Raw genomic sequence first — 15,965 nt, 5'->3', positions numbered from 1 at the left:
ACACTTTCCTTATGCCACTTTGGAATCTGTTATCATTCTTCATTATTTTTTTTTACCCTATATACTGGGGGTGTCAATGTGGAGAAAAAAGGAGAATCAGTTGAGTTTGAGAGCAGTCTTCCTGAAGACTTGGGGTCTGTCTCTTTTGTGGAGATTTAAAAAATATCTGTACCAGGAGTAAGTCCACACAGTGGTGAGTTTGTTTCTATTTTAAAATTTATTTATTAATATTACTATTATTCTATATCCTAAGATGTTGTTGTAGAGCAGTTGGGGGGGAGGGGAGAGGGGGAGAGGGAGGGAAATAGGATGGGAGAGAGATGAATGAGGGAGGGCATGGTTGAGGCCTGTGGCACCCCCCTCATTTGGCAGGGGAGACCAAGGGGCTTCCAGCAGTGGCTCGGTCATGGCTGGGCTGGATGCAGATGTCAGCAGGGTGTGGCTGAAACCCTTGGTTCCCCACCATCCCAGCTCAGGAGCCCAGGGTGTCTCCAGCAGTGGCTCAGAGGTCATTGCTGGGCTTGGTGTGGACATCAGGGGGGTGTGGCTGATGCTTGAGAGCCTGGGCACTTCCTGCAGTGAGTTGGTACTTGTCCACTGGCTGGTTGCAGATGTTGGGGAGGTGTGGTTCAGGCCCTTGGCCCCCAGCCGGCCCAGCTCAGGAACCTGGGGCACTTCCTGCAGTGGCTTGGTGGTTGTCACTGGGCTGATTCTGGATGTCATGGGCGTGTGGCTGAGGCCCTTGGCCCCCTCACCACCCTGGCTCAGGAGCCTGGGGTGCTTCCGGCAGTGGCCTGGTGATTGTCACTGGGCTGGGTGCTGTCATTGGGGGGTGTGGCTGGGGCCCATGGCTCTCCCCCCTCCCTGGCTTGGGAGCCCAGGGGCTTCTGGTCTTTTTAGGTTTTATGGGTGTTCTTTGGTGCTGTTAGATCTTTACTGGTTAATATCAAACTTTTGTCTCTGATCTGTGGGTATTTTGTTTTTTCTTTCAGTTCTGTGTTGGATCATTCACTGTTCCTGCCACTCAGACTGCACTGGAACTAATTTGTCCTTCGGTTACTTCTAAAATCAGGGAACTCCCTGTGGGGACCAGCCCTTGAGCCCTGTAGTTGAGCTAATTGCTGCTTTGCTGCTGATTCTCTGGCAAAGGTTCTTTGTGCAGCTCAGGTTTTATTGTTGGCCTTGTATGCACTTCTGGGTCTTGTGAATCTGGTATACCTGGGTTGTGTGCAAACTGGTCTGGGCCTGAGTCTCTTATTTCAGTTTATTTTACCAGTGTGGGCCACCGGGAGTCTCATGACTGAGGAGTGGGAAAGTAACAAAGTGTCCTCCGCAGGGAAAGTGGAGTCAGTTTGGCTCACAGGCCCAGCCCTATTCTGTCTCACTTTCTGCTTCTTTTGAGGCTTCTAATCTCAAGACTGTTGTGCTATAACTTCCTTACAAGCTATATGCTTATCTCCTCTGTTTACTTCTCTCCAAATTTCAGGTATTTAAGAGAATCTTGGACTTGGTGTGTTTGCCTTCTTCACTCAGTACATCACTTGGGTAGCTTGCTACACCAGAGCAGTAACTAGAACATGTCTTAGTACTTGAAAGCAGACTGCTGACAGTAAAAAACAAATTAAAACACGTAGCGTTGGCTTTGGTACAAGGAGTTGGTAGAAGCCAGGTGGGCCTTGAGGAATCTCTCAACGAAGACTTAAAGGCATGTGAGAAATGTTGTTAAAGGGTGAAAGAAAGAAACACTTGCTATGAATGATGGGAAGTTTAGTCATGTTATTGCCTGAAATAATGCAGAAAGTAAAAAGTGTACATTATGAACTTGAAGATGAAGATATTTCTGAGCAGAGTAAAGATGCAGTCTAGATTCTTTTGCTTATAATAAAGGGAGGGAAGAGAAGAAAAACCTAAAGAATAAACTGATAAGTTTTTAAATTAAATTTATAGAAAATATGAAGGTCTCAGGACAGGCTTTTCTGACCACAGAGGGTACTCAAGAAAGAGCTTTGGGGAAAGATCAAATTCAGGATGTGGTTGTAAAACCCTTAGTTAAGACTTCAGAAAGATGTGTGGTCGTGACTGTTAGACTCTTTAAAGCAGCTAATGACCTTTGAAGCATTCCAAAGGCAAATCTGTGGACCCTCCCTATTAACAGCAGTGTTTCTATAGTCTTGAGGGTCATTGTCTTACAGCAGCCTCATAGTAGAAAAGAGCCTATTTCTAGATGTGGCTTTTGTCTAATAGAATGGATTATAAATTGATGTATAAGTAGACCAAATGCTTTTTTAAAAATCAGCCTAAATGGAACAAAGAGGCTTTTGTACCTCCAAACTTTTATGAGCAGATAACAGCCTGAGAACAACCGAGCTACAAACATGGAGAACACTTATGGAAAAGAAACAACGATTACAGGCAGAACTGAGATCCCAGCGGATAAAAACATGAGCCATGGAGAATTCCTAGAAAGTAAAAAGGGGAGTTAAAAACTAAACTGGCCACAAATGCCAGGCTGGATTTCAGAATTGCTATGGACAATAATTTCTGTGTGCCTCCCACCTTGCCTCGCCTTTTTAAGTGAGAATGTCTGTTTTGGTTATTCTATCCCTGTGTTGCTACCTTATGTTGGATGTGGAGGGAAAAGATAAATTGTCTTTTAGTTCATTGGTCTTTAGAGAAATGGGATCCAAATCCAAGGAGCCCCGTGTACACGTGGACCTGATATAGAGGACACCCTGGACCCAAAGCCCAATACTACAATAGATGACACTATTATTTTTTTTTACATGCATGTGTGAGTGGACATCTTGGGAGTAGATGAGGATTACATGAAGGAGGAATGTGGCCAGAGATGATATGACTGCTCGTAAATGCCTGCAAGTTCTTTGACACTCCTTCCACTGAGAAGTGGAGTTTGTATTGCTTTTCTTTGAAGCCAGGTGTGCAATGACTGTTTTGTCCAGCAGAGCATGGTAGAAGTGACCCTATTGATTTCCATGATAGTTGACCTGGCTTTACTCAGTGGAACTGTGTGTTTGGTACTCTGAACCATCATGTAAGCAAGCTTGACTACCTGAGGGGACCATGCTGTCGGGGAGCCAACCTCATGGCACTAGTAACTTGAGTGATAAGTTTCACCAACTTTAGAATCTTCTAAGTCATTAGTTTGTCCCTCAAATATTTCTACTAGCCTTCCCCCTCTCCTTTAAAAAAAAATTTTATTGTATATATCAAAGGTGTACAACATGATGTTTTGATATGTGTATATGTGTGTGTGTATACACATATATGTGTATGTATACATGTGTATATATGCATGTATATATGTCTGTGTGTATGAACTTCAAAAAGTTCATGGAAAAATAGAATTAAAAGATAACACAAATCTTTCCATGAACTTTTGAGGACCCCTCCTATACATACACACACATATATATATGTATATATGTAAATGATTGCTACAGCCAAGCAAATTAACATATCCATCCTCACATAGTTACTTTTTTGTAGTAAAAGCACCTGAAGTCTAATCTCTTAGCAAAAGCAGTATCCAATACAATATGATGCTGCAGATTAGATCTCTAGATTACTCATCCCACATAACTGAAACTTTGTACCTGTTGACTTGCATTTCCTCATCCCCCCTGCTCCCCACCCCTGGTAACAACTCTTCTACTCTGTTTCTATTTATTTGACTATTTTTAGATTCCACTTATAAGTGAGAGCATGCAGTATTTTTTTCTTTCTGTATCTGGTTTATTTTGCTTAGTATAATGTCCTCCATGTTCATCCATGTTGTCATGAAAGGCAGGATTTTCTTCTTTTTAAGGCTGAATAATATTCCACTATGTCTATAGACGGTCCCAGCTTATGATGGTTAGACTTATGATATTTCAACTTTATGATGGGTTTATCAGGACATAACCCCATTGCAACTTAAAAAGCATCTGTGTATGTGTGTATATAGATGTATATGTTTGTATGTATGCATATGTATGTGTGTATATTACAATTTCTTTAGCCATTCATCTGTTGACAGACACTTAGGTTGTTTTCACATCTTGGCTATTGTGAATAATGTAGCAGTGAACATGGAAGTGCAGTTATCTCTATGAGGAACTCATTTTATTTCATTTAGATATATACCCAGAAGAGACATTGGTGGGTCATATGGTAGTTCTATTTTTAATCTTTTGAGAAAGCTGCCACTCCTGCTCATTTTTGGTTTCCATTTGCATGGTATATCTTTTTCCATCCCTTCATTATTAGTCTGTGTGTCTTTACAGATGAGGTGCATTTCTTGAAGACAGTATATAGTTGGGTCTAGCTTTTTAATCCAATCAGTCAGTCTGCATCATTTGACACAGAATTCAATCCATTTATGCTTAGGGTTGTTATTGAAAGGTATTGCCTTTATTCCTGGAATTTTATTGATTTTCATTTGGATATTTTAAATATATTTTGTTCTTTTCTTCTGTTGTTTGTTTTTGGTGTTTGTTGGTTCTTCGAGGTGGTGAGATATAGTTTCCTTCTCATTTGCATTTTTGTTCTACCAGTAGATTTTGTTCTTTCTTGTGTGTTCACAGTAGTGATTATCGTTTTTCAGATTCTAGATGCAGCATCCCTTGAGGATTTCTTGTAGAGCTGGTCATGCAGTGTTGAACTCCTGCAGTTTTTATTTATCTGGGAAATACACTATTTCTCTCTCATTTCTGAAGGATAGCCTTGCTGGGTATAATAGCCTTAGCTGGCAGTTTTTTTCTTTCAAAATTTTGAATATATAATCCCCTTCTCTTCAGACTGTAGAGTTTCTGCTGAGAAATCTGCTGTTAGTCTGATGCGGACTCCCTTATAGGTGACTTGAAGCTTTTCTCTTGCTGTTTTTAAGATTCTCTCTTTGTCTTTAAGCTTTGCCAGTTTGACTATAATGTGTCTTGGAGAGGACATTTTTGGATTAAATCTGTTTGGGGATCTTTAAGCCTCCTGGATATGAAGGTTAGTGTCTCTCCCTATACCTGGGAATTTTTCTGCTATTATTTCATTGAACAGGTTTTGAGTGCCCCCTATTAGAACACCCATAGTTTGGATGTTTGAGCACCTAAGGTTGTATGATAGCTCTCTTAGGTTTTCTTTTATTTTAATAGTTCTTTTTTTTTTTTTTTTTTTTTGGCTGCCTGAGTTATTTCAAAAAGACCACCTTCAAGATCAAAAATTTTCTTCTGCTTGCTCTAACCTGTTACTTAAACTCTTGGTTGTGGGTTTTATTTTGTTGAATGAATCCTTTGGTTCTAGGAATTCTGCTGCATTCTTTTTTAAGGTATTAATCTCTTGTATATTTCCTCCTTCACATCCTGCATTGTTTTTCTCATTTCATTGTGTTGTCTAACAGTCTTCTTGTATCTCATTGAGTTTCTTTAAGATTGTTGCTTGGAATTCCTTTTCAGTCATTTCTAGAGCCCTGCTATATGGGGTCTGGTGCTTGAGAATTATTACACTCTTTTGGTCTGGTTTTTTTTTTTTTTCTTTATATTTCTAGCATCTCTGTGTTGATGTGTGGTCATCTGGTAGAGCAGTTGTTTCTTCTATTGCTCTGGAGTGGGCTTTGACGAGAGAGACTTCCCCCTGTAGATGTGTTTTATATTGACAATTGATAAAGATTGAATTGTGTCCCCCAAGTTTTATGAAGTAAAACTTCATAAGTATTAAAAGCTTGACCCCCCACTCTGACTGTTGGGAGAGTGGGAGATCCTATAATGGTAATCAAAAGGTTGGGCCTTGAAGAGGTGGCTGGATTGTAAGGACGATGAGTAATAAGTTGGTAGACTAATGGTGGTCATTGGTGTGGTTCTGATGGCTTTAAACAGAGCCAACTGAAAAGGTTATCTCCCTCTCTCTGCTTCTGCCATCTTGCAATATGGTACTCTGTATCACTGAAGTCACCACCAAGGAAGACCCCAACCAGGTATGTTCCCTGGACTTTGGACTTCCTGGCCTCTGAAACTGTAATCAATAAATTTCATTTTCTTACAATGTACCCAGTTCCAAGTATTTTGTTTTAAGCAACAGAAACGGACTAATTCAACCATTGAGTATGGCGTTTTAGTATTTGTTCCAGGTAGATGCAGTAATCTCTGTGTGGGTACTTTGGCCATATTCATTGTTGTAGTTGTGTGTGTGAGTGCCTCCATGGCTTAGGCACTGGGGCACTTAGTGATTCCTTGCTGAAGTTAGTGACATTGTGTTGGTTTGTTGGGGACATGGGCAAGCTCTCAAGTTCTTGGGAGAAGTGCCTGGGTGCCCTGTTACTCTTTGGCTGGGGTGGGTGACCCTGGGTAGGCTAATAGGCACCCCTGCTAGTGTTCTGCAACCCTGATGGATGCACTGTGGTGTACTGGAGCTCCTTAGTTTGAATGGGTGACCCTAGGCATGGTTTCTCTTTCCTCTTCCTACAGGCAGAGGCTTCCCCTGGGTCTCTGCTTCACCTGGATGAGTTGGTAGTGATCAGGAATTTCCTTCCTTACTCTATTTCCTTATCCTGATTCTACATGTACCTCCCACCCCTAGGTGTGCTGTTGCATGTGGCAGCATAATTCCCCCTGTGGGTCGGGCCATTGGGTCACAGGTCTGTGCCTGCTCAAATCTTTCGCTGGGCTCCACTGGTGACTCTCCTTGTGTCAGTGCAGTCAAGTGGTCAGTAGGCCGCCTGCATGGCAATGGTGGCTGCTGCTATGGTGGCAAGCTCCCTTGTGGTAGAAGTGAATGTGGCAGTGGCTGTGATGAACCACCCACATGGCAGTGGAGTCTGCGGTAGCAGCAGGGGATGTGCATGGCTGCTGAGGTCCCTGGGCAAGCTTCCTGCTCTCTGACAATCAGGCCTGTGGAATAATTAAATCAAGCTAATTAACAGATTCATCACCTCGCATTCTTATTTTTGTGTGTGTGTGGATTAAACTAAAAACCTTCTGCACAGCAAAGAAAACAGTAAAGAGACAACCCATGGATTGGGAGAAAATATTTGCAAACCTTACATTGGACAAATCTCATTTTTTTTATTGCAAGCCAGACATTATACATAAAAACAGTAGAGAAAGTAATGTTTTTCCCTGAAAGCACTTGTCCTTTTCCTAGCTGTTTAGGCTGCTCAGATATGCTAGATCAGGACCGGACAGACATTTTTTCAGTTGAGAGCGGGATCACCCCATTAATTCATCTGGCTCATCTCCACGGGGGTGAGCTGGGTCTGTTCTGTTCCAGTCTGCTGCCATCCCAGCCCTGGTACAGCTGTTAATGGTGAGCTGTTTTTACTTATCCCATCAACGTTCTTCAGCAATGACTCTCTTTCCTGTTTTCCCTTGCCCCAGGTATAACAACATCTTCAGGTATCTTCTCATAAAGGAGAATTCACCCCCTCTGAGAGTTCACTTATTTGGACTCATTATTTCATCCATAGTTCCATGAAAGCTTTATACTTGTTTTTTTGCTTGTTTGTTTTAATGTGGCATTTTCTTGTTTTACTGTTTTACAGTGGGACTATAACCTTATATACTCTCAGGAGAGATAACTCCATAATAACTTAAATGTTAGTCCATATATAATTTGTCTTAAATAACTCATTAAGTGGTCAGGATTTAAGTAATGATATGCATAAGCAAGAAAATATGAGGAAAGATAAATGAGTAATTTATGGTTAATAGCCAAAAATGTAACAGTTATCTGCTTTTAGCTAAATAAATGTGAGGAAACTGTTTCTCAACTTAGGAATCATTTCCTCAAAGGAAAAATCTGATGCAAAATGAAGTGTTATAACTTACGGCTACATAAAGTGCTGTGAAACCACAAAAGGAAAAAAAAAAGTCCTTCTCGATGGCGAGATAAATGACAAGGAAGCTCTCGAAGGATGAATAAGCAATGGTAAAAAATATCTGCAGATTCTGTTATGTGGACGAATAGGTTTATTCAGTCTTTTTCTTTCAAAGCAATGTGATAGTAAATGTCTTTGCATCTATATCTTTGTGATGAATGGCAGCAAGTAGAAATACTGGATGAAACAATTTTTACATTTTGACTTTTTTCCTGTGTTCTGCATTTCTTTTGCCCTGGACTCATGGCTTAGGTAGCAAAGAGATGCACAGAGTTCTTATAAGCAGAAACTTTCTACTCCAATGGGAAGAATGCCCTTTTGGAGATGTTCATGGTGAATTCTACCGTAAAGTTTCAGCAGACATTTTCTATGTACTTCAACTTGCATATAATCCTAAGAGCACTCATTCATCAAAGAACCTTAATGTGTTGCTGGTGGGGGATGAAGCAGCTGGAAAAACTGTGGCCATAAAAATGGCAGTGTTAGAGTGGGCAAAGGGCAAAATGTGGAAGGATGTGATCTCGTACATTGTTTGCCTCACTTCTCGTGAAATAAACCAGATGACCAATAGTAGCTTGGTTGAGCTGATCTCCAAGGACTGGCCTGATGGCAAGGCTCCTATCGCAGATATCCTGTCCAGTTCCCAGAAGCTCCTATTTATCTTTGAGGACTGGGACAACATAAATTTGAAGTTAAATATGAATGAATCTGCTTTGTGTAGTGACAGCAGAGAGCAGGTACCCATATCAGTTCTCCTAGTCAGTTTGCTGAAGAGAAAAATGGCTCAAGATTCCTGGTTCCTCATCTCATCGAGGCCCAATTGTGAGGCTGTTGTGAATACGTTAATGCAGATGACAGATTACTACATAACCATAGAGCTCTCTAAGGAAAAGAGGCAGGAATATTTTACCATATTCTTTAAAGACAGCCAGAGGGCTATGACAGCCCTCAAACTTGTACATGAAAATGAAGTGCTTGTGGATCTGTGCCGAGTCCCTGCCTTATGCTGGATCACTTGTACTGTCCTGAATCAACAGATGGACAAGAGGGATGACGTCAAACTCTCCTGCCAAACACGCACTGACGTATATGCCCATTTTCTTGCCAATGCATTGACATCTGATGCTGGAGTTACTGCTAAACAGCATCACCTAGTTCTACTAGAACGTCTGTGTTTGCTGGCTATAGAAGGACTGTTTCAAAACACCCTGAGTTTTAGCGATGAAGACCTCAGAAGTGTTGGGTTTACCAAGGTTGATGTCTCTTTGTTGCAAGCCCTGAATATTCTCTTGCCAAGCAGCAGCCATAAGGACCATCACAAGTTTATACACTTGAATACCCAGGAGTTCTGTGCAGCCATTGCATATATGATGATACTAATCAACTGCCAGATCCCCTCAGCTGGTAGAAAGGTTAAAGACAAAAGAGAAATATACATTAATTTCAGTCCAATAGTCACTTTCATTTTTGGTCTGCTTAATGAGAAGAGGAGAAAAATTCTTGAGACATCCTTTGGCTGTCAGCTCTTGATAGGACCACTCAGGCAGTACTTTCTACAGCAAATGGAAAATTTGGGTAATAATCCAAAAGCAATGGAACACCACATGCCTTTGTTTTACTGTCTCTTTGAGAATCAGGAAGAAGAATTCGTGAAAGAGATAATGGGCTTTTTCTCAGAGGCTACCATTTGTATAGAGGAAGACCAAGATCTGAGGGTTTCTTCATACTGTCTGAAACAGTGCCAGCCTCTAGAGAAACTTAAGTTGAGTGTTCAACACGTATTTGAAAACAAAAGGCCTAATGTGCAGCTAACTTCTAGGTGAGTCATTTTTTTTAAAACGTCCTTTCTTTAATGTATTCCTAAGACCTGATTATAATTCTAGTTCTTGATCATCGTCACAAGACTGAAACTGAAGTCCATGCAGAACTTGATTTTCTATCTAGTCTCTCATTGGACCAGTGATTTAAAAATCCCAATGCGTCAGTTTAAATTCAGGGATTCCAGGTTAAATCTCAGCATTGCTGACATTTTAGGCTAGATACCTCTTTGTGGTGGTGGGCTGTCTTGTGCATTGTAAGGGGTTTAGCAGTACTCTGCCCTGTACCCGCTACATGCCAATAGCACCCATCCTCTTCAGTTGTGACAATGAAAAATGTCTTCAGACATTGCCAAATGTCCCCTGGGGTTAAAATTTTGCCCCTAATTGAGAACCAATGGTTTAACCTTATTTCTTCAGATCCGTTGTGTGGATTAACTGAAATAATCCTTATATTATTAGTTAGGGGTAGTCACAATAACATGTAACATGCAACATTTATCATCAAAATTGATGTTTCTTAATATTTAACATTTTCACGTCCAAAGAGGCTGTACTCGATCACCTGACTACAGACACCTGCCTGACTACAGAATCACCAACTACCTTTGTGGGTCTAGATGTTGTTTTTCATAGTTGATATACTTTCTTTCTGCCTGGTATTAAGTCTGAGTCAGGTAACAGGGGCTCTCAAAAGATACTTTTAAAAAAATTATCTGCTATTAGATACTTTTTATATATTATATGTGTTTATATATTTAACTTTCAAATTGCTGGAGTTGATTCCCCTGGAGAATTACATTTTTTCCTCTATGCAGTCAAATAAGGAACCTTGTCTACTGGAGAGATATCTGCTCTCTACTCCACACTCACAAGAACCTCCGGGAGCTGGAAATTTGTAACAGTGACCTTGATGATACTTCAGAAAGGATTCTGTGTAAATCTCTGAAACATCCAAGCTGTCAACTTCAAACACTCAAGTAGGTATTATATCAATTCCTATTTTAGTTTTAGAAGTTCCCCAAGGAATAATAGTAATCTCCCTTTTCTTCTCTGAGGGAAGACTGTATATATATGCACACACATACAGTATATGGATGTAATAAATAATGTATACATTTGTGTAATAAATTTATACATTAAATATGTATATATTATTAAATACATATGCATTTATATATATGTAAATAAATGACCATCCCATGTGATAAAAGTAATGCTGGGAATAGAAACTAAGGCAGGCAAATATACCTAAAGCAGTGAGAGGTGCAAGGAATAGGGGTAGGAGAACTCTGAAGTCCCTCATAATGTTTTCAGAAAATAAACGATAACTGATTCAGATGCTGATGAATCACAAGTTGACCAGGTGAAAAAAAGGACTATCACTTCGAATTATGTCCAACCATGTCTAGCAGACCCCCACCCCCAAAGTGGCTTAAGCACAAAAGGCTTAATTTTTTATTCACAAGAAAAGTCTGGAGGTAGGAAGCCTGTGGCAGATATACTTTTAGGTTAGATTTATCAGGGCCTAGGCCCTTTCTGTACCTTTTCTCAGCCATTGGTAGTGCGTCTATGATCAAGGTGATCTTGAACCACAATGACTATCGAAGCCCCAGTCATATGACTGCCTTCAAGGCAGGAAGCAAGAGAAGCAGAAGCAGAAGGAGAAGAAAAGGTATACCTCTGAGCTTCAGGAGCTTTCTTGATGGAACCTTTCTGTAACACTTCCTTATATCACTTCTGCTTCCATCTTATTGACCTGTTCATCTTGTCATCATGTAGTTGACATGATGACAACTGCAAGGGGGAACTGAGAGAGTAGTCTCTATTCCCGGAAACAATAAGAAATAGTAAAACCTGGAGTTATCCTAAGGAAGAAAACAAATGGGTCAGGGTAGAAGTCTATCAGTCTTTCTTTTTTTCAAGAAGTGCATTACAATCATGTGAAAAAATTAGCTGCACTTGCCAAAACAAAATCATCAGGAAAAACTAATATTCGTCTGAGTTTATAGTAGCTCTCTAGGAAATGCTACTAGATTATTCAGCACAGCCCAATGTAGTAACATATGATATTTTCAGGATTCTGGCAGCATAATGGTTAGCTTTATTTTTATTCAAGAAGAATGCCTACTTTGTTTCAGGTGCTAGTCTAGGTACATGGGATATACCAGTGGGGGGAGAAGGGGGACAAATGTACTTGCTGTCTATCCAGTGAGACAGAAAATAGGCAAACAATAAACACATACATTTAAAAGCATACAAAAATGATTACATTGTATAATATTGAATACACTAATTATCCTGATTTGAGGATCACAGATTGCACACAGGTATATACAATCAATTATGTTTCAGTAAAAAATAAAAGAATATTTTAGGGTAATAGTCCTATGAGGGAAAAAAATAGCAAGCAAAGGAGCATGAGAACTTGAATGGTGGTAGTGGTGGAGGGTGCAGGTTGTAGTAATAAGCTCCGCAGAGAAGGTGAGATTTGAACAAAGCCTTAAATGAGGTAAAGGAATGAACCAAATGGACAGCTGGTCATAGACCATTTCTGAGAGAGCAGATCCCTGGATCAAAGGCTTGGTGTGTTCAGAGAAGTTTAGAAACCCATGTGCTTAGACCAGTGTGAGGGAGGAATGGTGTTAGGGAAATAGCTCATAAGTATGTATGACAAGATCACAGGCGTTATAAACCAGTGTCAGAACTGGATTTTCTGGAGTGAAGTGAGTTTTGAGGGAATATGAACAGAGGTGTTATAATATGACATCTCACACTTTAAGAGACACATTCTGGATACTGTGTTAAGAATAGCAGACCAGGAAGCCAAGATAAAATTAGGGAAATCAAAGAAGGCTTGTTAGAGTCTTCAAGGTGAGAATCAATGGTGCAGCTGATGAGAGAGTGAACAAGAGGTTGGTGAGGTACGAGCTCCTTGGCATATGCTGAATAATTCCAACATACATCCTGGGCAAGGGATGATTACTTGAATGATTGTATGTAGAGTATAAGAAAGAGAACAGCTGAGTGTCCCCAAGATCTTTTGTTTGAAAATCTGCCAGGGTAGAGTTGCCACTGAGATGGGAAAAAAAAAACAACAAACAAACATATGAATGGAGCAAGAGTTTGGAAGAGGTCAGTTTGAAGTTGTTTGACATAAAGTTGAGATGTCTTTAGACATCCAAATAACAGTGTGGAATGTTCCTGAAATGAAGATAAAAGTTAGATGGTGTTAGTACGTATGTGTGTGTACTATGTAAATATATAATATTTGAAACCAAGGCCTGAAGGGTTCACCAAGGATAGAAATGTTGCTCAGGAAGAAAATCAATTCAAGGACTGATTCCCAGAATTCTCCAACATTAGGTGGTTGGGGAGAACAGCAAGAACCAGGAAAGGAATTTGAGGAGTGGTCATTAAGGTAGGAGAAAAAGTAAAAGAGTGTAGTGTCCTTAAATCCAAGTGAAATAAGTTTGTGAACAAAGGAGATATCAACGGTATCAGATAGTGGTTATTAGTCAAAGAGAGGAAAGACTGAGATAGACCATTGAAATTAGCAAGGTCGAGATCACTGGTGACCAAGAACAGTTATGGAAGGGTAGTGAGGGGAGAGCCTAGTTAGGTAAGACAATGGTAAGATGAAAATTGAAAAATTTTGAGTAGTTTTGTTGCAACAGGGAGCAAAGAAGTGGGAGGGAAGTTATTTGGTGGAAATGGGGCTCAAAAGCATCACTGGGTAAAGGACTGTCATAGACCATAACATGCAAGACACATTCAGCCTCCCACCAATTCACCACATAGGCTGGGAACTAAGTTCAAAAGCCTTTCCATGTGTGTTCTACATTTGAGTTTGTCTCAGAATCCTCGATCCTAAATCATTCCTCTGGGAGTTGGCCAGTTTCCATAGCCTCTTTCACATCTCTCTTGTTTAATTTTGAGTTGTGGGTTCCTAACTCTTACCTCACTATGGCCCTTACAGAGATAATGACCAAAGCTGTTGCCCTGACGTTTTGCTTCAACTTTCAAAGGAATCATGAACAATTCTGTTCTTGGCTAGGGAAAGTGGTGGTAGTGCTGCTGGTGGTGGTGATGCACTCTGGAAATACTTCTTTTAAAAAATGAAGTTGTACGTTACTAATGTGTGCTAGATCCTGAGGATATATTGGTCATCGACATATTACGGATTTTTCTCTCATGGTAGAGAAGCATGGTTTAATTTTGCGTGTGAGTGTGTGTTTTCTTAATGTCCCTTCCTATGGGTACATAGGAAGGTCAATGCATGATAAAATCCAGAATATTATTTCAAAGTCAACAGCCTGATGTTGGAATTAACAGAAGTCTTTTGACCTAAGATTGAGAGCAGTGTGTGAGAAAATAATAAACATTCAGGATCTATTCTAGAATGAAGTAGGGCAGGCAGGAAAAATTGCAGAGAAGATGTCTATGTCTTGTGTGTGACCTTTACTGAAACCTTCCTACTATTTTGTCTTCTGCAGATTGTCTTATCTCTCACCTCTTTCTGAATTTGAAGATGTTTTCAAGGCTATTGTTCATAGCCAGAATCTGACATTCCTGAGCCTGAGTTCTACGTTCATTACCGTAAAGATGTTTTCACTTCTGCATGAGGTCTTGAGCAATCCGATGAGCAGCATACAGCACCTGAAGTGAGTCATTGCTTGGATGAATGTTCAGTGTGCCTGAGGGAATTGGCTGGGTATTAGTGTGTCGAGGTGCTCTGTAGATAATACGACCTCCTACCTCTTCTTGTTGCCGCGCAATTTAGTGTATGGTTTATTTCTCCCTCACCAACATTATTTCCATCATTTTGGTTGATTTCAATTTCTACATCAATGATCTTTTCTGTCACTTGGCTTCTCACTCTCTTGACCAAGATTTCTCTAACGACCTAGTGCCTCTGCGCATTCTCAGGCACAGACCACCGTGGCCAAACCCTAAAGAAACACTGTCCAATGGAAATATTATGCAAGTCACAAAGTTAGTCTTATAGTTTCCAGTAGCCATATTAAGAAAGTAAAAGAAAGCATGTGAAATTAATTTCAGTAATATATCTTAACCCAACATACTAAATTATATCTTTTGTAATTAATATAAAAAATCAATGGAATTTTATGTTCCTTTTTTTGTATGAAGACTTCAAAATCCAGTGTGTACTTTATACTCACAGAACATCACCATTCTGATAGTAAACTTTCACCAGAAATCAGAAATCAGAAACCTCTATTTTGATTTCATAGAATTTACATTGAAAAAAATCAACTCACATACCCAAGGTGTTCTACACATACTTAAGTTTTTCAATAACTGAATTGAGAATCAACTTTAAATTTAAATGTAATATTATTTTTATTTTTTATTTTAACTTCTCAATATACATTGTAGTTGATTTTCATGACCCTTTACCCGTTCCTCTTCCCCACTCTCCCCCCCCCACGTCATCAGGAATTCAGTGCCTCCATCATGCTAGCCACACTTTAAGTGCTCAGTAGCTATGTTTGCTAGTATTGGACAATGCAGCTCTGCACCTTACCTCCAGTTTTATTTATGGTCTCAATTTCAAGCACCTCATGTTCCAACAGCACTTCCCATCTTTCCAAGCCACTTTGTCTTGTAAGCAAATTCACCTACTCCTTAGTCCTGCTGAACCTTTAGTCATTTGACTACCAACTTCCCCTCGTCTTTCACTTCCCTCTTCTCTCGCTTCCCTTCTGACACAGTTTGCCTTCCATGTTCTTCATGGTCATTGACTTACATCATCTCAATATACTTTCTACCCCTCACATTTTCCTGGCAAAACCCCAACTCTGCTGCCACTTTGTAGTCAGCCCCTCCCCTACATCTAGTCCCTCAAATCTTCCATTTTGAAACATATTCTTTACTTGGCCCCAAACCTCAGTTGCCTCTTCTCAGTCTCCTTTCCTTGTTTCTAGCCTTCCTGAGCTCTGATATTTGGGATGCTCCACAGTGGTTCTTGACATCTCTGTACACTCATTCTGAGTTCTCATCCATGGGGGTGAGTAGCCTCTACATGCCAAAGACTCTCAGATGGTTATTGTTATTTTTGTTTTTCCACACCTATATTTTATTTTCAAAGCTTATTTACTTATTAAAATTTATTTATTTTTTTTACATTCTAAGATGTTGTTGCAGAGCAGCTGGCAGGGAGCGGGAGAACAGAAGGGGAAGGAAATAGGGTGGGAGAGGGAGGAAGGGGGGACGTGGTTGAGGTCCGTGGCACCCTCCTCATTCCTGCTGTATTTAAAAAATTTATT

At 40.1% G+C, this 15,965-nt stretch overlaps 1 protein-coding gene across 1 annotated transcript in view; it reads left to right on the top strand.

Moving 5' to 3' along the window:
• Positions 1 to 15,965, top strand: part of NLRP11 (NLR family pyrin domain containing 11) — a 45,341-nt gene that overhangs the window by 9,844 nt on the left and 19,532 nt on the right. The window contains exons 2-4 of the mRNA XM_063089924.1: positions 8,111 to 9,677; positions 10,494 to 10,655; positions 14,172 to 14,339. Coding sequence (XP_062945994.1) covers positions 8,111 to 9,677; positions 10,494 to 10,655; positions 14,172 to 14,339 — 1,897 coding nt within the window. The remainder of the gene's footprint in view (positions 1 to 8,110; positions 9,678 to 10,493; positions 10,656 to 14,171; positions 14,340 to 15,965) is intronic.

This window comes from Cynocephalus volans, chromosome 3 (genome assembly GCF_027409185.1).
Source record: "Cynocephalus volans isolate mCynVol1 chromosome 3, mCynVol1.pri, whole genome shotgun sequence".
NCBI classification, from domain to species: Eukaryota; Metazoa; Chordata; class Mammalia; order Dermoptera; family Cynocephalidae; genus Cynocephalus; species Cynocephalus volans.
The sequence above is the reverse complement of the archived record's forward strand: the minus strand, read 5'-3'. Positions and strand labels throughout refer to the sequence as shown.